General features: G+C 39.1%; 2 protein-coding genes and 2 long non-coding RNA genes across 6 annotated transcripts in view; 3 read left to right on the forward strand and 1 right to left on the reverse strand.

The window, feature by feature from the left end:
- Nucleotides 1-2,974: 2,974 nt before the first annotated feature.
- On the forward strand, nucleotides 2,975-4,733 carry trarg1b (trafficking regulator of GLUT4 (SLC2A4) 1b). Its single transcript, XM_031280595.2, has 3 exons — nucleotides 2,975-3,860; nucleotides 4,052-4,178; nucleotides 4,265-4,733. The coding sequence occupies exons 1-3, from the start codon at nucleotides 3,459-3,461 to the stop codon at nucleotides 4,276-4,278; spliced, it is 543 nt and encodes a 180-aa protein (XP_031136455.1). The 5' UTR covers nucleotides 2,975-3,458; the 3' UTR covers nucleotides 4,279-4,733.
- Nucleotides 4,734-5,186: 453 nt separating this feature from the next.
- The window catches only part of LOC116036929 (Golgi SNAP receptor complex member 1-like), a 44,094-nt gene continuing 22,338 nt past the window's right edge, over nucleotides 5,187-26,942 (reverse strand). Inside the window, exons 7-9 of the mRNA XM_031280591.2 lie at nucleotides 6,312-6,341; nucleotides 5,948-6,030; nucleotides 5,187-5,695 (exon numbers count right to left, since the gene is read on the reverse strand). Coding sequence (XP_031136451.1) covers nucleotides 5,571-5,695; nucleotides 5,948-6,030; nucleotides 6,312-6,341 — 238 coding nt within the window. The 3' untranslated portion in view covers nucleotides 5,187-5,570. The remainder of the gene's footprint in view (nucleotides 5,696-5,947; nucleotides 6,031-6,311; nucleotides 6,342-26,942) is intronic.
- Nucleotides 8,410-12,826, forward strand: LOC116036933. Of its 3 annotated transcripts, none has more exons than XR_004101753.2 (5): nucleotides 8,410-8,692; nucleotides 8,798-8,899; nucleotides 9,022-9,123; nucleotides 12,415-12,553; nucleotides 12,677-12,826. It is a non-coding gene; the product is annotated as an uncharacterized LOC116036933 (long non-coding RNA). The 3 variants fall into 3 exon arrangements; XR_004101752.2 differs by having other exon boundaries at nucleotides 12,415-12,532; XR_004101751.2 differs by lacking the exon at nucleotides 12,415-12,553.
- LOC116036936 lies at nucleotides 14,444-16,116 on the forward strand. Its single transcript, XR_004101758.2, has 7 exons — nucleotides 14,444-14,707; nucleotides 14,913-15,017; nucleotides 15,092-15,176; nucleotides 15,292-15,390; nucleotides 15,537-15,635; nucleotides 15,779-15,861; nucleotides 15,970-16,116. It is a non-coding gene; the product is annotated as an uncharacterized LOC116036936 (long non-coding RNA).

A 26,942-nucleotide genomic window follows, 5' to 3' on the forward strand; every position in this document is an offset into this window, starting at 1 on the left:
GTTTGGAAGCCCAATTCGCCTGGACCGAGACCCAAATACAACTGGGAAAAGTCGGGGATGAGGAGTGTGCCTCTCTACATAAATAAAAGGTAGCCTACTGTAATACTGTGGTAGTGAGAGGAAGAATATGCACTTCGGACATCGAACTGTTGACTGTGTCTCTCCGGTCGTTCTGTTTACCTCGAGAGTTCCAACAGCTGTTTCATACGCGCGAGCCAATGCTTCAATCGCAGCGCAAGTATCGCTGACGTCACTCATAGAATGGATTCTATTTGCCCAGAGGCTCCCAAGTTTTTTATGGGAGATTTTAATCACTGCATCTTAGACAAGACCCTAAGATCATATGAACAGTATATAACTTGCTCTCCAACGCAGAGGAATAACACCTTAGATCTCTGCTATGGCTCACTAAATGGGGCCAATAGATCCATGGCCATGCCGCCCCTTGGTGCCTACCACAATAGTATATATCTCATGCCTGTGTACGAGCCCGCTTTCAGACGCCTTGAGCGTGAGGAGAAAACCATAAAACTCTGGACAGAAGACAGTATTTCCTCTCTACGGGGGTGTCTGGGATATACGGATTGGAATTGTTTTTACGACACTTGTAGTGACATTAATGAACTTACGGAAACAATGTCTGCCTATGTCAAATATTGTGTTTGATATGGTTATTCCATCTAAAAAAGGTGGTCATTTATCCTAATAACAAGCCTTGGGTAACAAAGGAACTGAAAAGTGTTATCAACAGGAAAAAAAGACATTCTATTTAGGGGACCTGGTAGAGAAAAAAAAGCTATCTCAAGAGAAGTCAAAAATGAAATAAGGAAAGCAAAAAAAAAAAAAAAAGCAAAAGCAAATCCAGTATAAGAATAAAATTGAAAATCAATATAATAGTGGGGATCTAAAAGCAGCCTGGCAAGGTATTAAAACTATGGCAGCCATTAACCAGCCTGTATGCAGAACAGGGCAACCAATAAAATTGAATGGTATAGACGACGGCGATTTGCCAGAGACTTTTAATCAATTCTTCTGCAGGTTTGAAAGGTCCTTCTCAGATAGTATAGTCACATTGAGAGAGATGTTAACGCCTCAGAGAGAGATAGAAATACAACAGACAAAAGTCACAACACTACTTAAAAACACAAAAATAGGAAAGGCTGCTGGTCCTGATGACATCTGTGGACGTACACTACGCTATTGCTATATTAGTGAGGCTTTTACAGTTATCTTTCAAAAATGTGCTGACAGTGGGGATATACCTGTATTTAAATCATGCAGTCAGGTCGGCGGTACTATGTGCCAATACGGAAAACTAACCGCTATGCCAGCTCATTCATTCCCTCTGCTATCAGACTGTTAAATGAACAACATACAAGACTGTTAAATGAAAACATAACTATAACAAAACTGGTCCTTGCACTCCGCTGCTCAGGTGTGTGTGTGTGTGTGTGTGTGTGTGTGTGTGTGTGTGTGTGTATGTGTGTGTGTGTGTGTGTGTGTGTGTGTGTGTGTGTGTGGGTAATGATTGGGTCATGTGTAAATGTGTGGATGTTACGGGAGAGAGAAAAGCATCTGTATACAGGGGGATGTATCACTGCTGCAGTACTATTTATTGTTTATTTTAATGTATTATTTTATAACATTACATTATATACATTGCGTGCTAATGCAGTTTTTAATGCACTTTTTAAGTTTAACCCTTAATGGATGGGTTGGCTGTAAAACTAAATTGCCCCCTTGGGGACTAATAAAGTTATCTGAATCTGAATATTTTATAAACTACATGTGTTTTGTGTGCAAAAATCATAATTTGTAAAATAACTAGTAACTAAAGCTATCAGATGAATGTAGTGGAGTAAAAAGTACAATATTTCTCTCTGAACTGTAGAAGTAGAAAGTGGCATGAAAAGAAAAATAGGCTACACGTACCTCAAAAACTTCATTGACCAAATCCCAAATTTTTCAAGGCAATTATTATACAGATGGACGTGTATGATGTAGTGATAAACATTGTATGATGGATAATTTAAATTCCTCTGATGGAATAAGTATTCAGATTTTATTTTACGTTTAAGAGCTTTTAAGTGCTACGTTTAAGTAGCCTATTATCAGCAAGTAGAAGTGTTCAGTGTACAGAATGTCTTATTACATTACAATACATTCATTTAGCTGATGTATTTATTATTTTATATAGATTATTATCACTGATGCAATAATCTGTAGTTTCATATGCTGCAATGATGCATCCGATTTTCTACACCATCCATCCATCTTCGTCCGCCTATCCGGTATCGGGTCGCGGGGGTAGCAGCTCCAGCAGGGGACCCCAAACTTCCCTTTCCCGAGCCACATTAACCAGCTCCGACTGGGGGATCCCGAGGCGTTCCCAGGCCAGGTTGGAGATATAATCCCTCCACCTAGTCCTGGGTCTTCCCCGAGGCCTCCTCCCAGCTGGACGTGCCTGGAACACCTCCCTAGGGAGGCGCCCAGGGGGCATCCTTACCACACTATAAGTATATTTACTCAAGTTAGTAAAAATTCGAGTATTTATATTATATTACAACTACTTAATATACATATTGAGTATTTCCTTTTTATTTGTTTCATTATACTAGTTGCTTTACAGATTCATGTTTTACAAAAATATGCTGAGTCTAAAGTGTGACGTACAATCTTAATCTGCAATGACTAAATCTTACAAATAAATGTGGAGTAAAAAATAGGGAAGTATAAAGTATAAAATAGAAATGTATACTTAAAGTACAAGTAAATTATACTTATGTAGTTAACCAATTATCTGTGGTCACGGTGGAGGCCATTTTTTATAGGCGGAAAAAGAAAGATAAGATAAGGGGCGAGGAAGTTTAAAGGGGGTGTAAAGTTTGAATACCTGAGACAGACAGTGAGGTTCCTGTGAGACTCCCTCTCCATCTCTCTAGCTCTCTCTTCCTCTTCCTCTCATACGCTGTGCGGTGTCCTACATGCTGATCCAGCTGATGCCCCCGCGCGTAAATGGAAAGCTTTTACGCACCGCGCGTGTTCACTTCCAAAGACGTTTAACTGTTGTTTTTGCATTGTCAGACGCCGCGCCTAGTGCATCAGTAGACACTGGGGGATGTGCTGTGGAGATGTAAGGGATGCGGTAATACCTCACTACATAATAGGGGGGGGGGGGGTAAAAGGCGAGGCGTGCGTCCCGATGCCCACCGCCAACTAAACGCGAGAGGGACTCAGACATCAATAACATCTCGCTCATCAATAAGACATTGTGATGGAGTTAGACTGCTTAATTAAATAGGTTGCCTTGAAGGTATTGGGCTTTCTGAATTTATAATATTTAATCTAATGACCCCCAATGGAGAACATCTGAAGGACGACTCTTCAGCATCTCCATCCAAAGGAAAGCGGCTCGGTCAGACAGATACTAAGACTTGGAGATTTCTTATCTCTCAGCGATGGCTATCAACACTGATGCCGCCTATGGGAAAAGCACCCTCGGTGAGAGGGAAGTTTCCAATCCCACCGACTTCCAGGACACGGAGAAGCTGCTGAGCACTGCGACCACCGAGCCCACCGGGCAGAGCAACATCAAGCCGTCCGACTCATTCTCCCTCAATATCAGAGGGAGCGTCCGGTCCCTGGATGCTGACCAGAACGGACACAGATCACCGCTAAAGTCGGGCTCCATCGGGCATCTGGCGACCCCACCCAAATCCTTGTCCCGTCTCAGCCTGGGCCCGCTGCCCTCCCCGGTACCGCCCGGGTCCGTACCCCCGAGTTACCTTTGGCTCGCCGTGCTGTCCTGTTTCTGCCCCGCAGTGCCGCTCAACATATGTGCCTTGTGGTATGCACATGTGGTGAGTGTTACATTTATTTACAGCTTTATTGTCTTCACAATAACACAATGTAGATTATTTTTCTTATTATTATGTCTGTGGTATATTCTAAATACAGTTTTTACGCCTTTTCAAACACTACAGGGTTTTTGTTTCTGTTGCGTTTAAATAATTCACTCTTAATCACCTGCTTCATTTTCCTGTCCCATTAGTCGAGGTCTGTTCTCCATACAGGAGATATTGAAGGAGCAAGGAAGTATGGGCGTCTGTCTATGCTGCTCAGCTGTCTGGCAATGCTGCTGGGTGTGGCTGTCATCATCTTCATAGTGTTTACAATAGGTATGGAAGAAAGACATACAAACAAACACTCAAAATGCTAAGCGTAAAGCTGTGTATCTTAATTTCTCTTTTTCTCTGCCTCTCAGAGACCCAGAAGTGAATTGTGGGATGGAAGGAGTCTCCTTTAACTTCACCTGATCTCAAATTTGCACAGACCAGAGGAGGAAGAGGAATGTCGTTTTGAAGATGAAAAAAGCACATCTGAGTTGAAAACAAGCTGAAGAGACTCTAATGTACAAGTTGTGTTTTTTTTTTTGTTGCTATGGACGAAAGAAAGAAAAGGGAAAGAAGTCGCAGTCTCATGTCAAATAACCCCACAAACTCAGGAACAAAGAAAGGAAAATGAATGCTGCACACAGTTGTAGTGTTGGATCATCAGACAGCACATGCTGTGGAGAAAGTGTAACTACTCATAGTCCAAACTAGCGGTGCACTGATATACACACATGCCTGACACACAGACAAAGAATTGGATGGCACTGCATTTTGCTTATTAAAAATGGCAATCATTAGATAAGAGGATGTCCTAAAGAAGACGACAGATACCATCTACATCAAAAAACAAACGCATATAAGATAGGTATGTGATGTGAAGATAAATAAATACAACCTCATCATCAGATGCATCAGTGCACCTCTAGTCTGTAATGCCGCCACTAGCTGCCGTTTCTCTTAACATTTGCAACAAATTACGGACTGACTGTGGGAAGATGTATATAATTATTTCATACACTGTCTAAAATGTACGTTCACCACAACAACGCCTTATGGCAGTTATAGTGTAATATCTTGCTTTGCGTGCTATATGACAAACTGATTCCTGTTCGGACTCTACTGAAATGCCTCATTACGTTTACAATATACTAGAAAGAGATGAATGGGGTTGTTCTCCCTGTATGCACTGTTCTTGGCACTCTGATGTTGATGTTTATACATTTATACTGTATGACTGGTTTACCGTGCCATAGTTCTGCATGTCGTAAATAAACTTGAATGAGCATGACAAACTTGAGCTCATCACCTTTATTTTATTAGGCGCCGCCAATACTATATAAAGAATTATGACATCAACAGTAGTACACAATATGACTTCATACATTTATAAAGAGTTACCATTACAACAGGATATATAAGCAGCAATATATAAAATCCAAGATGGAAATGTTATCATAATTCCGAAAATAAATAAACTCTCCAATCTGAAAATTGCAACAATTTCAATTAAGACTTTTTTTTATGCGATATATTTTTATTCTAAAAATAAAATCCTTTCTTAACTCTTTAAATTGATGTCTTAAGGAGCATTAATTACAATATGAAAACATGAAAAAGTCTTCAGATACAGTGAAAAACATTAACACTTAAAGAAAGGTCCTTCAGTTGACCAGCAGATCAGTGGAACGTGTAGAGCAACAGGAGTATGGTGCAGACGCCAATCACCCCGCCTAGAATTAGAGAGTCACGCCTCTTGCGCAAATTGATTTTCTGGATGAGGCTGTTGATGGTGGGGAAACGATCTGAGGGGTGGGAAAGTGTGGTGAAGGAAAATAATTAAGATCCAGGTCAGCTTTCCCTTTATTGCGAGACAAAAAGCAGCAGGGGAAAATACATCAGTGGTGCTCTTAACACAACCAGGAAGAAGAATAAAAAGAGCTTAACGGTGTAGATCTAGTGTCTTACTGTCATACCAGCTTCAGTAAAAAATACAAAGTTAAGACGGTCAGGTGAAAAGAAGAGGACGACAAATGATTAAAACAATTAAAGGATACTGGCCAAAGTTGTGACCCTGGTTTGAATGGACTTCAACACCCCACGCTGAAATGTGATGTTCTCTTTGGTAGCCATGGCGATACTGGAACAAAGAAGAAACCATGAGGGATTAGTTTGGAAAAGAGGCAGATAGGCTGTCTTCACAGCATTACATTTGAGTTTAATGTTTCGGCCGAGAAGCCAAAAAGTGGGGAGGCATGATGGTTTGTTTTAATAGACCCGAATGCGCTGTTAGCGTGTGTGTGTTTGTGTGTGTGTGTGTGTGTGTGTGTGTGCGTGCGTGCGTGCGTGTGTGACTATGTTGAGTGAGTGAGTGAGAGTAAAAGGAGAGAGGAGGAGCGTGAACGGGGCAATAAAGCTTACCTTATTGCATTGTCAATAAGACTATCTGAGCTGTGAACGGAAAAACGGAGAGAAAAAAGAGAAAAGATCAAGTCAACTAAAAAAAACTTATTTATCGTCTTTTACAAAAATGTACACTACCTAAAAAACATTTAAAAAAGGTACAATAATTTACCATTCATCACTTGTAACAATGTCATTTATATTTTATATATATATATATATATCTACTGGTTTATGAGTCAAGAGATTATACAACAGGACACAGGGAAAGCCTGTGCCATGAAACCACACAGCTCTTTGGGTCAATTATCATAAAAGAAGCACTTCCTGTGCTTCCTGCGAGCCAGGAGAAAAGTGCTGGTTAATGGAGGATTATTGGGAAAGTCAGAAACTGATTGGTCAAATCAAACGCCCTCGTAGCAGAAGCAAGAAATGAATCTCTATAGTATAACTGCTCTGAATACATAGTTGTACATATTTCAGGATGGTAACCCGACCCCTGTGTTATTTGTTCTAGGTGCATATAAGCAGAACGGACACATAGATGGACGACACTGAACACACACAGCAGGTCTACATCAGCTGCCATTAGCTGCTGAGATAAGTTACGGACAGAAAAATGAAGTGTTCAGTCCAGAGCTGAGCAGAGCATATAAAGTCAGCAGTGTGCATCCTGGCTGACTCCACTGGAGACCAAAATCAATACTGCGCTTTATACTTCCCCCTCATCTATTCTTCCACCTCTCCCACAACCTATCTATTGTTGTCCTCTGTGTATTCTCTCTATTCTTTACAGGCAAGGCAGCTTCTTGTTTTTGTTTGTTTTTCTATCTTTACTTAGTTACTACCTTTCTACGTGAAACTGCTTTCCTACTTTTAAAACTTCACAGTGGTCTGATCAACGGTTTGTAAACCCGGTTTGTATGGGCCTACTTGGCACGATGGTGACACTTTTGCAACAGTTCAAAGTTTAAAGATGCAACAGTCAATCGAAAAAACATTCCACGTGCTACAGATGCCTACCTGTCCGAATGTGACAGTACTGTATAAACTGGATTGAGAGCAAACGTTTGTACATGTTTGTCACTGTTTTCCAAAACTGCCATGCTAAGTAAAGCAAAACTTTACTACATGAGCATTTATAATAAATCGACAAAACAAAGCCCATACAAAAAAATAAACTGCAACATTACGCAAACATTATACTTGAATTGATTGTACTTGATTGCACAATTACACTTGTGTGCATACAAATAAAAAAAAAAAAAAAAGTTGAGGTGAGGTGAGGCAAAAGTACAACGGCCAGGTTTATGTGACATGCATGTTTAGAAGCAGAGTGGTACAGAAAGTTTTAAACATGTTAACTCTGAGAACAATTACAATTGGTGACGACAAGTGTGAGTTTTAAGAGGGATCCATTTAAGGGAAACACTTCTGGTTAGTTGTGGCTGAGAAGCTAAACAACAGTTAGTTATGGTTATTTACAATTAGTCATAGAGCTAATGGTTCACTGTGAAACGCACCAGGACTGTCTGGCACTACACAAATAACACCTGGCCACACAAATAATTACACAAATAAGCACGTACAAATAATTGTAGAAATAATGAATCTGACCACAAACAACAGAAAATAGCAATACGAGAACATTATTACAATACATGCCTATTCCTACCACAATGCCACTGACAAAAGTGTCAAATATCCATAAACGACAGAATTAAATCTCAGCATGTTGAGACACAATCATCACTTTTCCAAGAAATTGCTAAATTTGATGCATATTTAGCAATTTCTTGGAAATTAGCTCTGGCTGAGCTATGAAGAGGCGGTTTGCTATTGAAAATGTGTTGATACAACTCTGTTAAACAAACACTTTCTCCCCCCCTTTTAGAGTCTGTAAAAATGAGGGCATAAGCTGAATCAATAAATCCTCTCATCAAATACAGACCAGAATCACACCTGTATGTGATACCTGACAAAGCACAGTACTGTTTTTTTGTTTGTTTCTTTTTAAATCAACCATGTCAGACTCTACATGTCAGCCTCCAACTCCATTTCATGTCTGATTCAACTGCTCCGTCTTCATTGAGTTTGTTTACATTTACATGTTACACATTAAGCTGATGCTGTGTCCCAGATGTGATAATGCGGAACAGTCACACATCAAAAACATTACAGCCAGACAGCAGCAACAAGTGTGTCACAGCTGCAGAGTGTTGCCATGGGATTTAACAGAACAACATGGATTATTATTTCATCATGTTTCTTCATCTTTTTAGGCTCATCTGTCTACATTTCAGGCCGACCAGTGTCTTACAACATTGGCAACAACAGAAACATTTCCATCAGTTGCAATGAAGGGAGAATAGGTGCGGAGAATCAGTACAACGTTAAAGGTAAGTTTAACCCAGCATCTTTATCTGAGTGTCTAAACTGGAACTTTCTGTTGGATCATCTGTAGTTCTATAACATTGTCCTCTCTGCTGTCTTCTCCTCTACAGGTGATACTGCAGAAAATGTTTCTCTGGGTAACATCAGCAACATTCATGTTTCTGGAACAAACAAAGGATGCATTGGAGGAAGGAATGACTACACTGTGACAGGTGGGTTATCATTCTCATATGGCTGGGCAAAGTGGGTAGTTTATTATTGAGAGATCTTTAGAGCACATATCTGAACATTATTAACTGTTTTCAATCTCTTATATTTGATGGTATGTAAACAGGACAGATTGCAGCCAAGTCCAAGATTGGCAACGTCAGTAATGTTACTGTTGGTAACAACTCGGGATCAATTGGTTCAGGGAACCGCATTAACATTAGCTGAGGTAAGAGGGAAGAGCACAGATTTATTGGTCACTTAGAACACAGTACTGAATGTGTGCATGGGCATATAACATGTTTGTGTGTGTTAATGTTTTCTGTTAATGCATCAGTTGTTTATCACCAATGTTTGTATTCTATCTTGCTCTCTCTTCTTTCTGCACCGCTTTTCGTCTCTCTAGGGAAATTGCTCTCCGACAGATCATGAACCACTCAGCTTAAGGCCCTGACACACCAACCAGACGGGCCGACCGTCGGCAGAAAAGCCAGTCGGACTGATCAGTCGGGTCCCGAGGTCCAAAAAATGCCTGAAAACACACTGAGGCGACGCCGACTTGAGCATACGCTCTGCGCGTGCGCGAAACGTAATGTGTCTCCATAGCAGCAGGCGGCGCTGCTCTGTATTGTTTCCATTAACAGTCAGGCAGCTGATTGGACGAACGCGTCACGTGGTTCTTTTTTCTCCGGAAATTCACAGCCAGACTGTCATGGCGGCTTGTTCAGAATACGATCTCATATTGTACTAAAATAGTTCACCGAAACATGTTTCTGAAAACATTTTAAGCGAGAAATAGGCCGTGCAGTCTTCATTTCAGATTGACAAAGGTCAGTTTAAAAGATTTTCGTCAGGTTTTGAGCGGCTCATCCGCTCCCCATTACCGTCCCGACTGCCCCGACGGCCGATTATCGGGCTGGTGTGTCTTCTCTCTTAGACTGATGTTCTTATAATGGAAATCTTACAACACAAGAATACAAATGACAGAGTCGTGCTTTGAAATCAGATTCAAGATTCATCAGCTTCAATATTAAAGAAACTAAAGTCAGTGTGCCGCATGTCTCTGTCTTAGCATTGTTTCTTTTCATCATCAGCGCTGGGAACATGGGAAAGATGTTCTTATCGGTCTAAAATTACTGTAGAGGAGGACACAAATCATTTTAATCGTTAAGCAGCAGCTAAACACTACACAGGATTGTAATCATTTGGACCTGAAGAAAATCTTAAATTGGGACACAATGCGTCTCAATTAACGAATTCGGCGGCGTGGTTGTAATTGGGAGCCTGGTTTTTTAAACATCTTAATTACTGCCCACATGTTCGAGTGTTACAGTGATTTAAATAGAATTAAATTAATAATAAAGTGAGAGGAACCAGAAATACAGTCAAATTTTCAGGCTAGATAATTAGTGTATTATGACAGAGTGGCAGCAAGGTGGGGCTATATCCAAACCTATGGACACATGTAATTGATCCTTGGATGATATTGATCTAGTGGACAAGTTAAAATGTTCAATAAACATAAAATAAACATACAAAACAAACATACTTATGGCTTCAATAAGCCATTTAAATAAGCTGCTCTAGAGAAGTTGGGAGCTAGCACTAAAACTGACACACACAAAGAATCTTTTAAATTAAAGGAACTTGAACTTTGAGATAGTTTAATGGTTTCAGTATGGAGCATTTAAAAAACTGAATTGAATGTAAGTCGTATTAAACATTTGATTGTTATAATGAGACTAATGATTTTGATATGTTAAATGCCAAATGAACATCAGGTACTGTTATAAAATATCACTTAAATAAACAAGCAGATTTAGAAGAAATTGTCCAACAAATCATACGTCACAGCACTGGCTGAAAAATTAGACAAAATATTAGAGGTGTAGAGAGATGCCTCTATTTGTGTTCATATCTGTGATCAATCCATTGTTTCTATCCATCCATTATCTGTAAAAATGTGCCTCCATTAGCATGTGGATAGGTGATGAGATTATAAAGTAGTATAACAGCAGACTTATTATAACAGTCAGTCGAATGTGTAATATGACTTACTTCCAATTTCAGAATTACTTCTTTTTTTTATGTTCCATACTGAAACCACAAAACACCACACAACCCAGTCTCACGGCAGTTTGTTAAATGGTAACATTATTTAATCTATTGATTCGTGTACACGGACACGTTTATCTCGTTTTTTCGTGGTGGTCAGCACAGTTTTTAAACTAATGTATTTCAATGGGAAGCATCTTTCGTGATCACAGCACAACTAGACCGGCGATCGTCTCCCATGTGTGGCGTTTCCTTTTCCCGTTGTTCTTTTCCTAAACACAACCGTCCTGTTGTTGTCCTGGATCCCCCAGAGACTGCGGCTGTCTTCCGCATGTGACCTTTCCTTTCCCCGTTCTTTTTTTCCTAAACCCAAACCCCGTATAGATGCTTCCCATTACGTGCTGACCACCTCGAAAAAAACAAGATAAACGTGTCCGTGTACACAAATCAATAGATTCAAAATTACGTGACCATTTCACGAACTGCCGTGAGAACGTGTTGCACCACAAGCCACAGTCAACAGTTCTGTTTTTAACCTGAACTTTAATTTTGGTTTAGGGACCGTGAGACCTGACGCTTCACTTTGAGTTTGTAGCAGTTATGAAGTAAAACTTGTGAATCAGCAATGTGGAGGCTGAAAACAGCATTTAATCATCAATCAACTATAAAGGATTAGAATTAGAATTTATTTGGTTTAAATAATTATTTATTTTTTAAATTTAAAAGAACTTTGCATTTCCAATATGTTGGCTGATTTAGAATCAGTCAGCTAGTTTGCTATTGTCAGAACTTCTTTCTTTCGTCTTTGTTTCTGTGAAGGATACATTATGTAACACAGAGAACAACTGAGGCTTATTTCTTTAAGTTATTTGAGTTAGCTATCTCCCAGTTCAAGTTCCTTTAATTTAAAATATTCCTCACATGAAGTGTAAACTTTAGTGCTAGGGCCCAACTTTGCTAGAGCATCTTATTTAAAGATCCGACTGAACCCAAGAATATGTTTTTCTTTTTTGCTAGACTCATGACAACACAACAATTTAACAGATTTTGTAAAAGGAAGTAAGCTGAAAGGACACTCATGAATCCTGTTGATTTTGTGGATATTGTAAAGAACAATACAATACACTACGAAGACAGCAGCGACCATAGCTAATTGTTATAAGAATATGTGGTAATATCTACACAGTAATTAAACATTAGTTTGGTTTTACAAAATACAATTTTGAGCAAATTAATGAGCACAAATATGTGTGTAAGTTCAAGTCTGGATCCATTAAGTGCTCTTCACAAGTCCCTGTAATGACACCTTGATTGCTTATTCTCTTATTAAATTGAATTAAATTGCCAGAACTGTATTAAAAGTCCAGTTTATTACTTATGTTCAGATATCAGCATCTTCATGGCAAAAATCTGAGTTTCTGTCGTCAACTTTGAATTCCTTATCTCAATTCTCATATTTTAACAGGAGGACTGACAACTGGTCAAATTGTTGGCAACACTGCCAGCAATTTGTAATTTGCACACAGGGATTGGTAATAACACAGGGACCATTTCTGGAGAGAATAGAATGGACAGCAACAAATGTAAAAAATGTACTATCAAATGTGAGCATATGCGTGTGATATGTTAATTCTTTACTTGTGAATGCATCATTGTAAAACAATATAATCTGGGTTTTCTCATCAATATTTTTGATCTTTTTTACTCTTTGTGTTTCTCCCTTTTAGGAAATCGGCCTCCAACTCTTCTAAAAACTATGCACCATTTGTTGAATGTAGAATTCATGATTTCAAATCAACAGAAAGAGTCAGTCATCCGATGAATGTAAAAGAAATACAAGTGAAAATAAAGTAGAGTACCTGCTCTATGAGACCATCTTTGGCTGAATATTCATCATTTCTACTGACCTTGCTCTGAGGGATATTCAGTGCCTTGAAAGTGGTCTTATATTCTTTGTCCTTCATGCAAACATTGTCATGAATTTGTTTTCATTGCGTTTTTGTCTTTATGATATAGTTTTTGTCAGTAAACTGACTAACTAGCAGTTGGGTTTTCTAAATACATATTCCAGTATTTAACCTAAAATTATTTACTGTGATTACACACTGATAATCTCCCTTCAATCTATTATGCTTCTGTAAAACAGTGGCTGCACCAGGTATGACGTAGTTGCGTCATAATAATAATAATAATAATAATAATAATAATAATAATAATAATAATAGGGGCACATACTATTATTGCAGAGTTATAGGCTGAGTTGATGAAGAATACAGAGCTTAATATTGTCAATCAATAAACACGTGTTGTATTGTAGAAAGAAATGACCTCCTAATAGTCACTTTGGGGAATACAGGCTGAGTGTGAGTGAATGACGAAATGTATATATGTGATTAAGTTTAATTCTGGATAAAAGACAATAAAATATTAAAGGGAATTATCTCTGATAAATATCCCTTATTTTTCTAATAAAGAGATTTTGTGAGCCTGCTTTCAGTGAGACTGTTGGTCAAATAAGGAACATCTATACCTGTGCTCAGGACAACGTCCAACATTTAGACATGAAAAAAAGAGATTATTGTCAACATATCAAATGTATTCAAACTTTGAACTGTGCAGCTATGACTACTCAGGCCAGCTAATTGTTTTATACAGGAGCTATATAATATATAACTGCAATTTATTTTATTATGTGGCTGTTCCTATTCAGTGAATATGTTAATGTCAAACTAAGGCTGGGAGATGTGGTTAAAATCAATATCACAATATTAATAAGTATTTATTGCAGATATAAGGGGTGAAAAAAAAAGATCGAAAATCGTATGTATCGAAAAAAGTTTGGCAACGATTTTAGAAAAAAAATTTTTTTTGCATGCAGTTAAAGCTGCAAATGTCTTTGGTCGTAAAGTCAAATACAAAATGTCTGATATCAGTGCTTATTTTTAAAATGTTGTAATGGAAGTCTTTTAAAAATGTACATATAATCTAAAATAAATGTTCTGGTTTCTCAGTAATTAACCTCAGCTGATGCAGCAGTACTAGACAACCACGATCACGAGATCACATGTTACCTTGGTGACATTTAATAACAAAGATGTTGCTGACACTTGCCGGTTTGGGAATTTTCATTTTAAGTTTGTTGCTTTCCACACGGCCAAGGCAGGCTAAGGAGACGGCTGCCTGATTCCAAATTTTTTCAAACTATTGTTTTACAAGCTGGACAACAGGTTTGTCTGTGTTCCGTGGTCGTGTGTCATGCGGTCGGATTTCCCTATGGTCTCCGCGGTAAACGTCACAACGCTTTGAACTGTGGGTAATTCCCTTTGGTGAAGTCTGCATCGATGCAGACTCACGGAAAGGGCTCAGTAAGTGTGTACTCAAACCCTCACGCCCTTTGAAATTCGACACTGGGACAACCCTAAGCTCGTACGAATTTCGCGAGGACGCGCACCAAAGTCCGTGAGTCCGGACTTTGGGATTGGGCCAACGTCTTTTTTTATTTTCCATTTACATCTCAGACATTCAGCTGATACCATAAGCGTCTAGTCTTTACAAGAGTTTTTTTGTCTGAGATTTTTGACTGAATCCATTTCCAGTCCATTTTTGTTTTTACAAATACTGTTTCATTTTCTTGTCTGTCTGTCTAGATTTCAGCAGGAACAATGGCACACAGCATTGGTAACAGCATGGTAGCAAGGACATTTACGTTGGAAACAACAAAGGGAAGATTGGCGTTGATGATGTCATCAATATTAGCGGTGAGTTCAACACTAGTTGTCGATGATAGTATCAGTGATAAGCTCTGTTTGTCAAATAGTTGCAGAAAGTAGAAGCATGCTGTTTAACTATTTCATACTTCATACATTGGTGTATAAAATAGGTAGAGTTCCCATTTAAGCAGCTACTAGAAGTGATTTTGTTTCATGATCTTTGCTTTTTTGGTTATTGTCTTTATTTTAAAAGGAAGAACAGGATCCCAGCCAAATACTGGCAACTCATGTAACACGGGAGGTGGAAGTGGATTCAACTCTGCATCCACTGCTTCAGGGAACACCAGCACTGCGAGGGGTAAGTCTGTCACTCATATTGTTGAAAAGTTAGTAGGAGCGGGCAGTTAATGATTTCTGATTCACAACTATCAGAGGTAACATCAGAGGTAACACAAGTAACATGACAGTTGGAGACAATGCAGGAGACATTGGCCAAAGAACACCTGCAATGTGAGCGGTAAGTGTTTTATATTGTTGGAAAGTTATTAAAAATGGGAACTTTCACGATTTATGATTTCTTATTCATGCAATAAGATTAGAATATGTACAAATCATTCATTGTATTTCAACAGGAGGAAAAGGAGTCAAAGTAGATATTGGCAACGTAAGAAAGATGGATGCCGGATCCAACACAGGAGACATCGGTGCAGGGAACAACTGCAATGTAATGGGTGAGTTCTCTAGTCTCACATTGCTGGGAAGTATGCAGAAATGGACAGATCCCAAATGTAGAATATAGAGTATATTCTGTATACTACAGATATGATTAAAATTGGCAGTGATTCTGTTCTATTTATTATTATTTGCATTTCAACAGGAGGAGAAAGAGTCAAAATAAGTATTGGCAACATAGGTTCCATGGTAGTTGGAGACAACGCAGGGGGCATTGGTGTGGGGAAAAACTGCAATGTGAACAGTGAGTCCTGAGAAGGTGCCCCTAGCAAACACTTTCATTATTTCAGACTATTGTACGGGACTAGAATTGGTACACTACAGATCTAAGACGAACAGTTTATGTTGATGAATGTATTCTGTTTATTTACTTTTCTTTCTCAACAGGAGGAAAAGGAGCTGAAATTAATATTAGCAACGCAACAAACGCATGGATTGGGTTTAACTCCACAATGTAAACATGAACTAATGTAAGGAGGAGTTGAGGACGTGTGAAAGTGCACATTTTGTGTTTGTAAGTGTGCTTGTATTATTTATTTACAAGGATAATTTTTTTATTTTGTTTCTCTCTCTGTCAGGAAATCCCAGTCCAAAAGACCATGGAACACCAAAAAAAACAAAAAAAACACCCCAAATGAAAACCAAATCAAGAATTCTTTATAAACTGTTGTGTGCCTTCTATTGTCCCACAATAAACTGTGTTGGAGAGAACTGTTTGATTGTCTTTATTGAACTATTTTAGGCAGTTTATCCTCTGACAAATAACAATATAGTATTTAATTATTAGTAGGTACATTGGTGTTATAACTACAGTAAATACAGTTCTAAACACATTGGTACTGTATACCTAGTTGAATTTATTAAAGCTTTAGTGCGCGCCAACAGTTTTGTTGTCATTACTTAGAATTCCTCATGGAGGAAACAGAAACTACGCACTATAGCTTTAAGAACATCTCTGGTATTGCTTAATACCGTATTTAATTATTAAAAGAAAAAGAGATAGGTGAATGTAATAGGTAATTTAAATATGAAATAGTTATTTATAAATATATGTATTCAAGATGCATGTATGCAGAATAAAGCTGTTTCATAGATTGCAGTACATTGACAGTCCAAATCTTAACTCGCTGCTAGTGTCTGTGACAGTTTTACTGTAAGTGATGAAGTCAAGTGAACAAATTGCAGAGCTGCTCATATTACATCTAATTTTGTTTATATAAGATGTACCTAAAGGTGTACTTGTCATAGTAGGAAAAGCACAGCTGAAATTGATAACCTTAACGATGGCTCAATTCCATCAAGTGTCCCAGTAAGCTATTTCAGTGAGTCAGCATGCACAACACCAGGGCCTCTCCTGAGTGGAATGCAGCCATCATTAATGGGCTTGAATACACCTGTGCTTTTCCTACTATGACATGTCAATATGTCTGCCGTGAAAAAGGTCTATAGCCAGGTGAAAATGTCTTGTTGAATCTTGTTGACATATAACAGTAAAATACTTAATGTTAAGGTCTGAATGGAACCCATTTAGGCTACCCATGAGCATTAATACAGGCAGGAAGAAGTACTTTAAAGTGGCCATATTATGCTCATTTTCAGATTCATAATTGTATTTAGATGTACAAGAATAGGTTCATGTGGTTTCATTTTCTAAAAACACCATATTGTTGTTGTACTGCACATTGCTGCAGCTCTTTTCACCCTGTGTATTGAGCTCTCAATTTTAGCTACAGAGTGAGGCATTTCACTTCTGTTCCATCTTTGTTGGTAGTTGCACATGCACATTACCTAGGTAAGCACTGCTAGCCAGTCAGAAGCAGAGTATGAGGGCGTGCCATGCTAGCAGCTAGGCGAGCATTATAACGTGTGTTACAAAGTGACGCACGTTCGTCCCGGAAGTAAAGGCTGGACTACAATAGAGCTGTTTGGAGCAGTTGGTGAACAGTGTTTTCTGTTGGAGATGGTAAGTCCCTTTGGGGTGGACTTTGGGCTTTTTCACTTTGTAAACCTATGACATGCACAAAAAGATATATAACACAATAAAGGAAAGAGAAAAAGCCAAAAAGCATAATATGAGCACTTTAAGTAGAAATGACAGAGAGGATAAATTCATGGTATTCAATCATAAACCAAAGTATTTGACAAATAAAAAAATTGACCTGATGATTGATCTGTATAGGGCCGACCTGGGCATATTTTAATGAATCAACATTGGCTTAAATAAAGCCGATCAAAATCTGATCTTTAGCGTTATATACTGTGTTTTGTCCACCTCTGCATGCTAGTGTTGCAGAGCGGCTATCCTTTATGACAGCTGGTCTCTACAGTTCTCCCATACCAGTGAAAATTACAGTTAAGTGTGTGAATGTGAAAAATAATTTGGCCCCTGCAATGCGAGTGACTCTGAATTCTGACGCTGAGCTTTGCAAAATTAAAGTTTAAAAATTACACAGCTTTGATGCTATCAAACCTAATTAACGTTAATTCTGTGTATATATTGGCAATATTAAAGGACTCGGATCTGGGCTAAAAAAAACTTGATTGTGACATCCCTACTAAAACATTTTGTTCTCTTCCTCTTTTTGTTTTAATAACCAAATTGCTAAGCTTTTCCACGTTGGGAAAATAATGCTGCGAGCAGCTGTAATTCACTTGATGTCTTCTGCTTGGGAACCTTCTCCTCACCACATCTTCTGGTTTACTTCTTCTCTTTCAATTTCTTTTTTATTAATCTTCCTCTATTTCAGTGCTGCTGTAAGAAAGAGCTTGAGAAGTATATTATCAGCATCAAGGTTACATGATTAACAACATGTCCAGTAAACCACCGACACGCATTATCACGGTTGTGAGAACACAAACACGAGCACATAGTCACACCACACTACTCAGTCACAGGTAACCCAACAACTTCCTCAACAACTTTCATATGGTAGTTTTAGAAGAAAGGCTACACTGATTAGGCAATGCTGCGCGACGTGATGCAAACGTTACAAGCTGAAACTGCACTTTATTCATAGCTCAAGTGGATTTTTTTGGTTACTATTCACAGGGCATTTGTCATAATCTCCATAACTTTCAAAACTCACGTGAAGGCAGAAGGGCTTGCGGTGCTCCGTGTGTGAGAATATAAACAAAGTCACGTCTCTGGGGGCAGAGGGCATCGCTGAGGGCAAGATTGAATGATATAGCGAATTTAATTTGATTTAACTTAAGTCATGATGGGCGTATTATCGTATTAATGCAGCCACAACAGCAAAAAAAAAAGAAGAAAGAAAGAAAAGTTTATTTAGGCTCTTTCGCCAGAGGGGCAGCTAATCCAATCAGGGAAAATGGGCAGTTGCCCGGGCAACAGAGCTATGATTGACTGTTTGCATTCCGTAAACACACGCACAAGCACACTGCCCAGTCACACTCTCCCATAAGCTCTCACTCCTTTACAAATAACTCTGCTAACCCACAGACCAGCTATATCATTCCAGTTATAATCAATAATATCAGTAATCAGAGGTACAGCGCTACACGCTCCTCTGTGCTTCCTTTGGAGCAGCCACCCATTCATAATCCCATAACCACAGTGTCTGTCCCCCGACTGAGATCGGTTAAATCAAACGTAAACCAACGAGGTGCTATACTTAACAACCTAATTGGAATTAAAACAACCAATGCAACGACAGAACAGAATAGGAGAATCAAATGTGGACTATTAAATATTAGATCTCTGTCTTCTAAAGCAATATTTGTAAACAATTTGATATCATATAATCAAATTGATCTATTTTGTCTAACCGAAACATGGCTGGGCCATGAAGAATATGTTAGTCTAAATCAGCGGTTCCCAAACTTTTTTTCCTGCGCACCCCCTTCTATGTCCCAACCGGGTTGGCGCACCCCCAATCCCCACTTAAAAAAAAAAAACGCAACAAAGCTTTGTTTTATCGCCATATAAAGACTCATGTTTAATCATGCGCAAATAACCAGAACACGCATGACAATAACAACATCAACAAAGTTTCAATATAATGCAACAAAGCTACCAATAGCTTCCACTTTTAAGAGGACAAGTGACAGACACAGGCTCAGTAACAGAAAGCACGGTTATTTTCAGCCGCGTAAAAGAAACATTGCAGCAATAGGCTAAGCCTATTAAATGACCGTGGAGCTAGCATCATCATCATCATAACACAACGGTTATGGAAATTAGAACGACAGTACATTGAATTAAATTGCACAGGAATCACGTCCAATATTTTTGCCTCTTTCTCTCCAATCATACACTCCACCATCTCTTTGGCCGCTGGCAAACACATGTCTGTCTTCGGCAATTGTGTGCGGCAGCCCCTTTCTCCCTACTCTGTAACTGAGCAGATATGAAGCCCGTAATGCGTCTTTCGTAGACTCAACGCATGAATGAAACTGCATTTTTTTGGCTTTTCTGCAACTCCTCCAACTTTGCTTTAAAAAATGTAAGGGGCTTTTGACTTAAATTGCCATGTTTCGTGTGCAGGTGACGACGGAGATAAGACGGCTTCAGACAGCTGTTTGCTAGAACTTCACTGCACAACACGCACTGAGGCTTCGGGCAATCTGTATCGCCGATCCAAGTGAAGCCCAGACCCAGATAATTGTCATCATATTTCCTTCTTTTTTTTCCCCGTCTGGTGTTCACCCTCATCACCTCTTTTTTGCCATCTCCTTCCCTCCTCTTCGGTTTCCTCCGGCGCATATTCTGACTCCCGCTCATTTTCTTTCTCTGTTCTCTCCGTCTCTGTTGCCTCCAAATCCTCACTCTCTCTTGGTCCCTCTCCTCCTTTGTGACTAACAACTTTATCATAAGACGTCCCACTGATTTCAGCCAGTTAAGCATATTTATAATATATGTATGGAATGAATGAAATGAGTTGGCACGCATATAGCCTAGCGGCTGCAGTGCATAAAAGAAGAGCAGTGCCTTTGTAATCGCTTTTATTTTAAATAAAAAAAACTATAATTTATTAGTTTTTGATAGAAACGTAGAAGAAGACAGCTGCTGTCTTCTTCTACGTTTCTATCAAAAACTAATAAATTATAGTTTTTTTTATTTAAAATAAAAGCGATTACAAAGGAAATGTTTACTGTTCATGTTTTTTTATTGTATGGAAAAATCCCACTTAAAAAAACAGACCGCCATTACATTTTTCCTCTCGCGCACCCCCTGGTGGCAGCTCGCGTACCCCTGGGGGTGCGCGTACCACACTTTGGGAATCCCTGGTCTAAATGAAGCCACTCATCCCAGTCATAATAATACTCAAATTCCTAGAGGCTCAGGCCGAGGAGGGGGAGTTGCAGCCATATTTGACTCAAGCCTGTTAATTAATCCTAAACAAAATTATAACTTGTTTGAAAGCCTTGTTCTTAATCTTCAACATATTTGTTGTTGTCTACCGAGCTCCAGGCCCATATTCTGAATTTTTATCTGAATTCTCAGAGTTTTTATCATGTGTAGTCCTAAAATCAGACAAAATACTTATTGTAGGTGATTTTAATATCCATGTGGACGTTGACAGCAATAGCTTTAGTACTGCTTTCAACTCACTACTAGATTCAATTGGTTTCAGTCAGAGGGTGCATAAGGCCATGCACTGTTTTAACCACACCCTCGACCTTGTGCTGGCATATGGCATCAAAATTGAAGATTTAATAGTATTTCCGCAGAATCCTTTATTATCAGACCATTTTTTTAATAACTTTCGAATTCTTACTACCCGACTATACGAAATTAAATAAAAGCTTCTACACTAGAAGCCTATCTGATAGTGCTATAGCTAATTTTAAGGAATATATTCCAACAGCATTTAACTCATGTCGTGCTTTAATATAACAGAGGACCTTTATGTTAACTTTAGTCCCTCCCAAATTGATAAATTTGTAGACGGTTCTACGGCCTGCCTACGGACTACTTTAGACTTGGTTGCTCCTATCAAAAAGAAGATGATGAAGGAAAGGAAACTAGCACCTTGGTATAACTCCCAAACTCGCAAATTAAAACAAATCTCACGAAAATTTGAAAGTAAATGGCGTTCCACCAAACTGGAAGAATCTCGTTTAGATTGGCAAGACAGTCAATTATAGGAGGGCCCTCAGAAATGCCAGATCAGAATATTACTCATCACTAATAGAAGAAAATAAGAACAACCCAAGGTTTCTTTTCAGCACTGTAGCCAGGCTGACAAAGAGTCACAGCTCTATTGAGCCATCTATTCCTATAGCTCTGAGCAGTGATGACTTCATGAGCTTCTTTAATGATAAAATTATAACAATTAGAGATAAAATTCATCACATTTTGCCCTCAACTTCTAACGGTTCACCTTTAAACGCAGGAGTGCTAGAAAGAACGACAAGACCTGACAAATACTTAGACTGCTTTTATCCTATAGACCTTCAACAATTAATGTTAAAGGTCTCTTCAGCTAAGCCATCTACCTGTCTCTTAGACCCCATCCCAACGAGGCTACTTTAAGAAGCGTTACCCATGGTTAACACTTCATTGCTAGATATGATAAATATGTCTTTATTAACAGGTTATGTACCGCAGTTATTTAAAGTAGCTGTGATAAAACCTCTTCTGAAAAAACCCACCCTCGATCCTGAGGTCTTAGCCAACTATAGACCTATATCTAACCTTCCCTTTCTCTCCAAGATCCTTGAGAAAGTAGTCGCTAATCAGTTATGTGACTTTCTACATAGGAATAGTCTATTTGAGGACTTTCAGTCAGGATTTAGAAAGCATCATAGCACAGAGACGGCACTGGTGAAAATTGCTAATGACCTTCTAACTGCTGCTGACAAAGGACTTGTCTCCATACTTGTCTTATTAGATCTTAGTGCTGCATTCGACACGATTGACCATACCATCCTCTTACAGAGACTGGAACATTTAGTTGGCAATCGCACTAAGCTGGTTTAAGTCATATTTCTCTGATCGATCCCAATTTGTTAATATTAACGATAAACCATCCAAATACGCTAAAGTTAGCCATGGCGTTCCTCAAGGCTCAGTGCTTGGACCAATTCTAGTCTCCTTATATATGCTTCCTCTAGGCAATATTATTAGGAAACACTCAATTAACTTTCACTGTTATGCAGATGACACCCAATTATACTTGTCAATCAAGCCAGACGAAACCAGTCAGTTAGCTAAACTTCAAGTGTGCATTAAAGATATAAAAACCTGGATGACCTACAAATTTCTGATGTTAAACTCAAACAAAACGTTATTGTGTTGGGCCCCAAACACCTCCGAACTTCATTATCTAAAGATATAGCTACCCTGGATGGCATTGCCCTGGCCTCCAGTACTACTGTCAGAAATCTAGGAGTTATTTTTGATCAGGATATATCCTTTAACGCCCATCTAAAACAAACCTCTAGAACAGCCCTTTTTCACCTTCGTAACATTGCTAAAATTAGGAACATCCTGTCGCAAAACGATCCTGAAAAACTAGTCCATGCATTCGTTACTTCCAGGCTGGACTACTGTAATTCCTTATTATCAGGATGCTCAAATAAATCCCTTAAGACTCTCCAGCTGATCCAGAATTCTGCAGCACGTGTTCTGACAAGAACTAAGAAAAGAGATCATATTTCTCCTGTATTAGCTTCTCTGCATTGGCTTCCTGTAAAATCCAGGATTGAATTTAAAATCCTTCTTCTGACCTACAAAGCTCTAAATGGTCAAGCACCATCATATCTAGAAGAGCTCTTACGTACCTTACTGTCCCACTAGAGCACTACGCTCCCAGAATTCAGAGCTACTTGTGGTTCCTAGAGTCTCTAAAAGTAGAATGGGAGCCAGAGCCTTCAGCTATCAGGCTCCTCTCCTGTGAAACTAGCTCCCAGTCTGGGTTCGGGGGGCAGACACCGTCACCACATTTAAGAATAAATTGAAAACCTTCCTCTTTGATAAAGCTTATCAGAATCAGATCAGAATCAGAAAAGCTTTATTGCCAAGTACATTTTTTACACATACAAGGAATTTGTTTTGGTGTTGTAGGTGCATGTCACATTCTCTAAAATAAGTTAAACAAACAGGTTAAACAGAACAAACAACATAAGTATAAAAATATATATATATATATATATATATATATATATATACACACACACACACACAGAATGTATTAAAAATAAGAGAGTAAGAATTAAGATAAAAAAGAGCAGATTAAGTACAGTGGCATGTAGAGCCAGAGGTTTTTGTTTTTTTTTATAGTTAGGGAGTGAGGAGTTGCAGCATCCGCCCAACCCGGCCCACCTGCTTCTCTTCATAGTTGTTAGATTCATCTACCATTTAAACAATAATACAATACAAGTAGAGGGAGGCAGGCCAGTACAGCCCGATCTGGTTGGGGAGAGTTCTAGCCCGACCAGGCTCCTCTCCTTAACCTGTCTCTCTTAGTTATGCTGTTATAGTTCTAGACTGCCGGGGAAGTTCCTTCCTTCCTGTGACACACTGAGCTGCTCTCTCCTCTCTCTTTCCATTTGTGTGCATCCTTGTGCAAATTTTAAATATTCCATATTTTAAAGCATCAATCTGATGCATTTTGAGATGCATTTTTTGCCAACCAACAGTGTAATATTTCAGTATGTACTCATTAAAGTTAATTTGACTGGCAAAACAGTTAAAGTCCTTCTGACATTACACAATAATAAAAGTCATAATTTTTAAAAACTAAAAGGTTTTGGATCAATTTTTACTTCTTCCAACCATATGTTAAATAAAGAGTACACATTTACATTAGAGGTCGACCGATTAATCGGCCGGCCGATTTTTGGCAATTTTTTACATAATCGGCATCGGCCAATATCAAGCCGATTAATAAGCAGGCGCATCTGCGGGTGTTAAAAACATGAATAGGCGACATTTTTTACAGCGTACCCACAAAGAATTTCTAATATGGGAAGAAGTTCCACTCTCTCGTTACTTCCAGTGCAGAATGAATGGGACTCTATGGAGCTATACCCCTCAAAATCCACTTTTCTCAGGATATAATTTTTTGTCTAGTAATTTGAATGTTGCATTTGAAAGGGGAGGCTAAGAAAATACACACTGCTGGGTGTTAAGATTTTTTTAAAGTGGCTTTTTTGTTCTAAAAAGCCTTTTAAAATGTCAATGACGTCATACACATATACGGCCAGAGATACTGCTTTACGGCAAGCTCTGAGTCGCTACCTTTTTTCTCTCGAGGCATCGACAACACAGCTGACAGATTAGACTCTCCCTGTCAATACACATGCTAGAAAGAGGTTTGCTAATGTTTTAAAGACCACGCCGAAATATTCACTCTGGCATTCTGGTTCTGCTTCGGATGCCGTCAAGCGGGATCTCCGATCGTAATCAGTCCTTCACTGACCAATCAGCATTCATTAGCAGAATGCTAGCGTGTTATGGGCAACAACGACTCAACCTGTAACAAATCGAAAGGGCATAAGTACTCGTTCATTCAACTTTTGACCTATAATCCATGTTGAACTTGCAAAAACTACAATCAAATCTGAGCTTTCTCAACGACAATCAGGCGAAAGAGACAAATTTAGCCGTCTAGCTCCATAGAGTCCCATTCATTTTGCACTGGACCGTGATCACCCCCAGTGGAACTCTGGTGGAACTGCAACCAAAGTAGGTACAATGGGGCTTAATAGGGAGTGGAACGTCTTTCTGTAGACGGGCTTTGGTACCCAGACCAGCTGCCTCCAGCCCCTCCCCTCGTGAATTCTTGCGCAGTGTGTCTCGCGCAGCCACTTCAGGTTCAGACGCTACCGTTAGCAGTAGCGTGTTGCTGGTGTTCTTGCCTTGGGATTAACTGTACTAATAAAACCGTACAAAACACCGCGGCCACGAAGGAAGCTCCCCGAATGTCATTTATCAGAGTATGGTTGTTACCCCTGTCCGTGGCAGTCTCATCCACTCCTATAACGGAGCTAACTGGAGCTAGCTAACCGCTAACAGAGCTAATCGTTGCTAACAGAGCCTTCAGTTCTCCGTGCCTGTATCCATTAACTGCATCTATGGACTCGAGCACGAATAAAACCCTTAATTTTATTAAATTGGCTGGACAAGTTTTAAATTACAACTAAGAGTTGTTTGAATGACAGAAATCTGCTCAGATAAGATCCTAATGAGGTCAACAGGACATGTAGCCTAACAGTAGGGTCCCCAAAACACAGATTAAACACTTACAAATGAACAATGATCTAACAAACAAGGTGAACAAGAACTGACTTTAGATAGCCCTAGTCTTATGTGATTCAACAGGAGTTAGGAGGTAATATTGTTGAGATTAATAATATGACACTTTCTGTGAAGCAGATTTGTACTCTCAGAAGTTTAATAAATGCTGATAAGTGCACTAAACTTTATTTTTTCATTGAAAGGTTTGACGGCTTGACACTGATTTCTAAAGATCGGCATCGGCAAGAGAAAACCTATATCGGTCGACCTCTAATTTACATATTGCAATAATATCATAATCCTACAATGAATCATTGTGAAAACTAAACTTTACTACTTTGGCCAGGTCATCAAAAAAAATAGAATTAGTACATTCATGATTTTGTCCATGTTAACTCCTTTATTTACATTTATTAAAAACGTCGCATTGTTCATCTTTTCATATAGCTAGACGTCTAAACTCTGGGACGTAAATACCTGCCATGCTAATTCCAAACAGACAGCGTCAGGGCAGTTTGGGCTTCAGATCGCTTTTACACAGTGGCCATCGTTAATGACAAATCTTGTTCCTCTATGAACGTGCACACACGTATTGTTTGTATCACGGTCGGTCAGTAAAGGAACAGTCGCAGCGGTAGCCGTCGTTGCCGGTAACGTACTCGTATGACAGAGTGCACGGACCGAAGCATTGTGACTAGCAGCACTTTCTTACCGCTGCTGCCGTACAGTGTCTTCCTTCAACATGCGCTGCAGAAGCACCCAGCTCCCTCAATTTGAGGCACCAAGTGCTAAACAGCTTCCCGTCTCCACCCTTTTCCTCTTGTCCTCTATCCATGCCCAGCGCCATTTGTTTTAAATACTTTCTCAACTAAAGCTGCCTGTATCTACATGCTCCTAGCCGCGTTACCACGGAAACCACACCGGCACCGCACTCTCACATTTCGGCAAAGACCCGCCCTACTTTGCATCTGATTGGCTAGAACTCATTTCATTGGTAGGTGGAAGTTCGATGATTGGTTAAATCCAGCGCATCAAAACAAATCCCATGTCGACTTTTTAATTTATTTATTTTTCTAAAATAGTCATATGCCAGAAATCGGGCACCAGGCCCTAGTACTTAAACCCCCCCCCCCCCACTCCCTAAACATTTTCTCATCGAATCTACACGATTCACGTAGGTCACCTATTTTGGTTTCAAAACGGCGAATTTCGCCAAAAGGTGAGTGATTTTCATGTCTGTTATAAAGTAGTATACCAGCAGTCTTATTATAACAGTCAGTCAAATGTGTAATATGACTTACTTCCAATTTCAGAATTACTTCTTTTTTTTATGTTCCATACTGAAAC

Source organism: Sander lucioperca, chromosome 13, assembly GCF_008315115.2.
Source record: "Sander lucioperca isolate FBNREF2018 chromosome 13, SLUC_FBN_1.2, whole genome shotgun sequence".
NCBI classification, from domain to species: domain Eukaryota; kingdom Metazoa; phylum Chordata; class Actinopteri; order Perciformes; family Percidae; genus Sander; species Sander lucioperca.

Excerpts from the sequence above, each read along its gene's own strand:
- trarg1b (XM_031280595.2), top strand. The coding sequence starts at position 3,459 with ATGGCTATCAACACTGATGCCGCCTATGGGAAAAGCACCCTCGGTGAG. Across the intron at positions 3,861-4,051 it reads CCTTGTGGTATGCACATGTG|TCGAGGTCTGTTCTCCATAC; the intron begins GTGAGTGTTACA and ends CTGTCCCATTAG.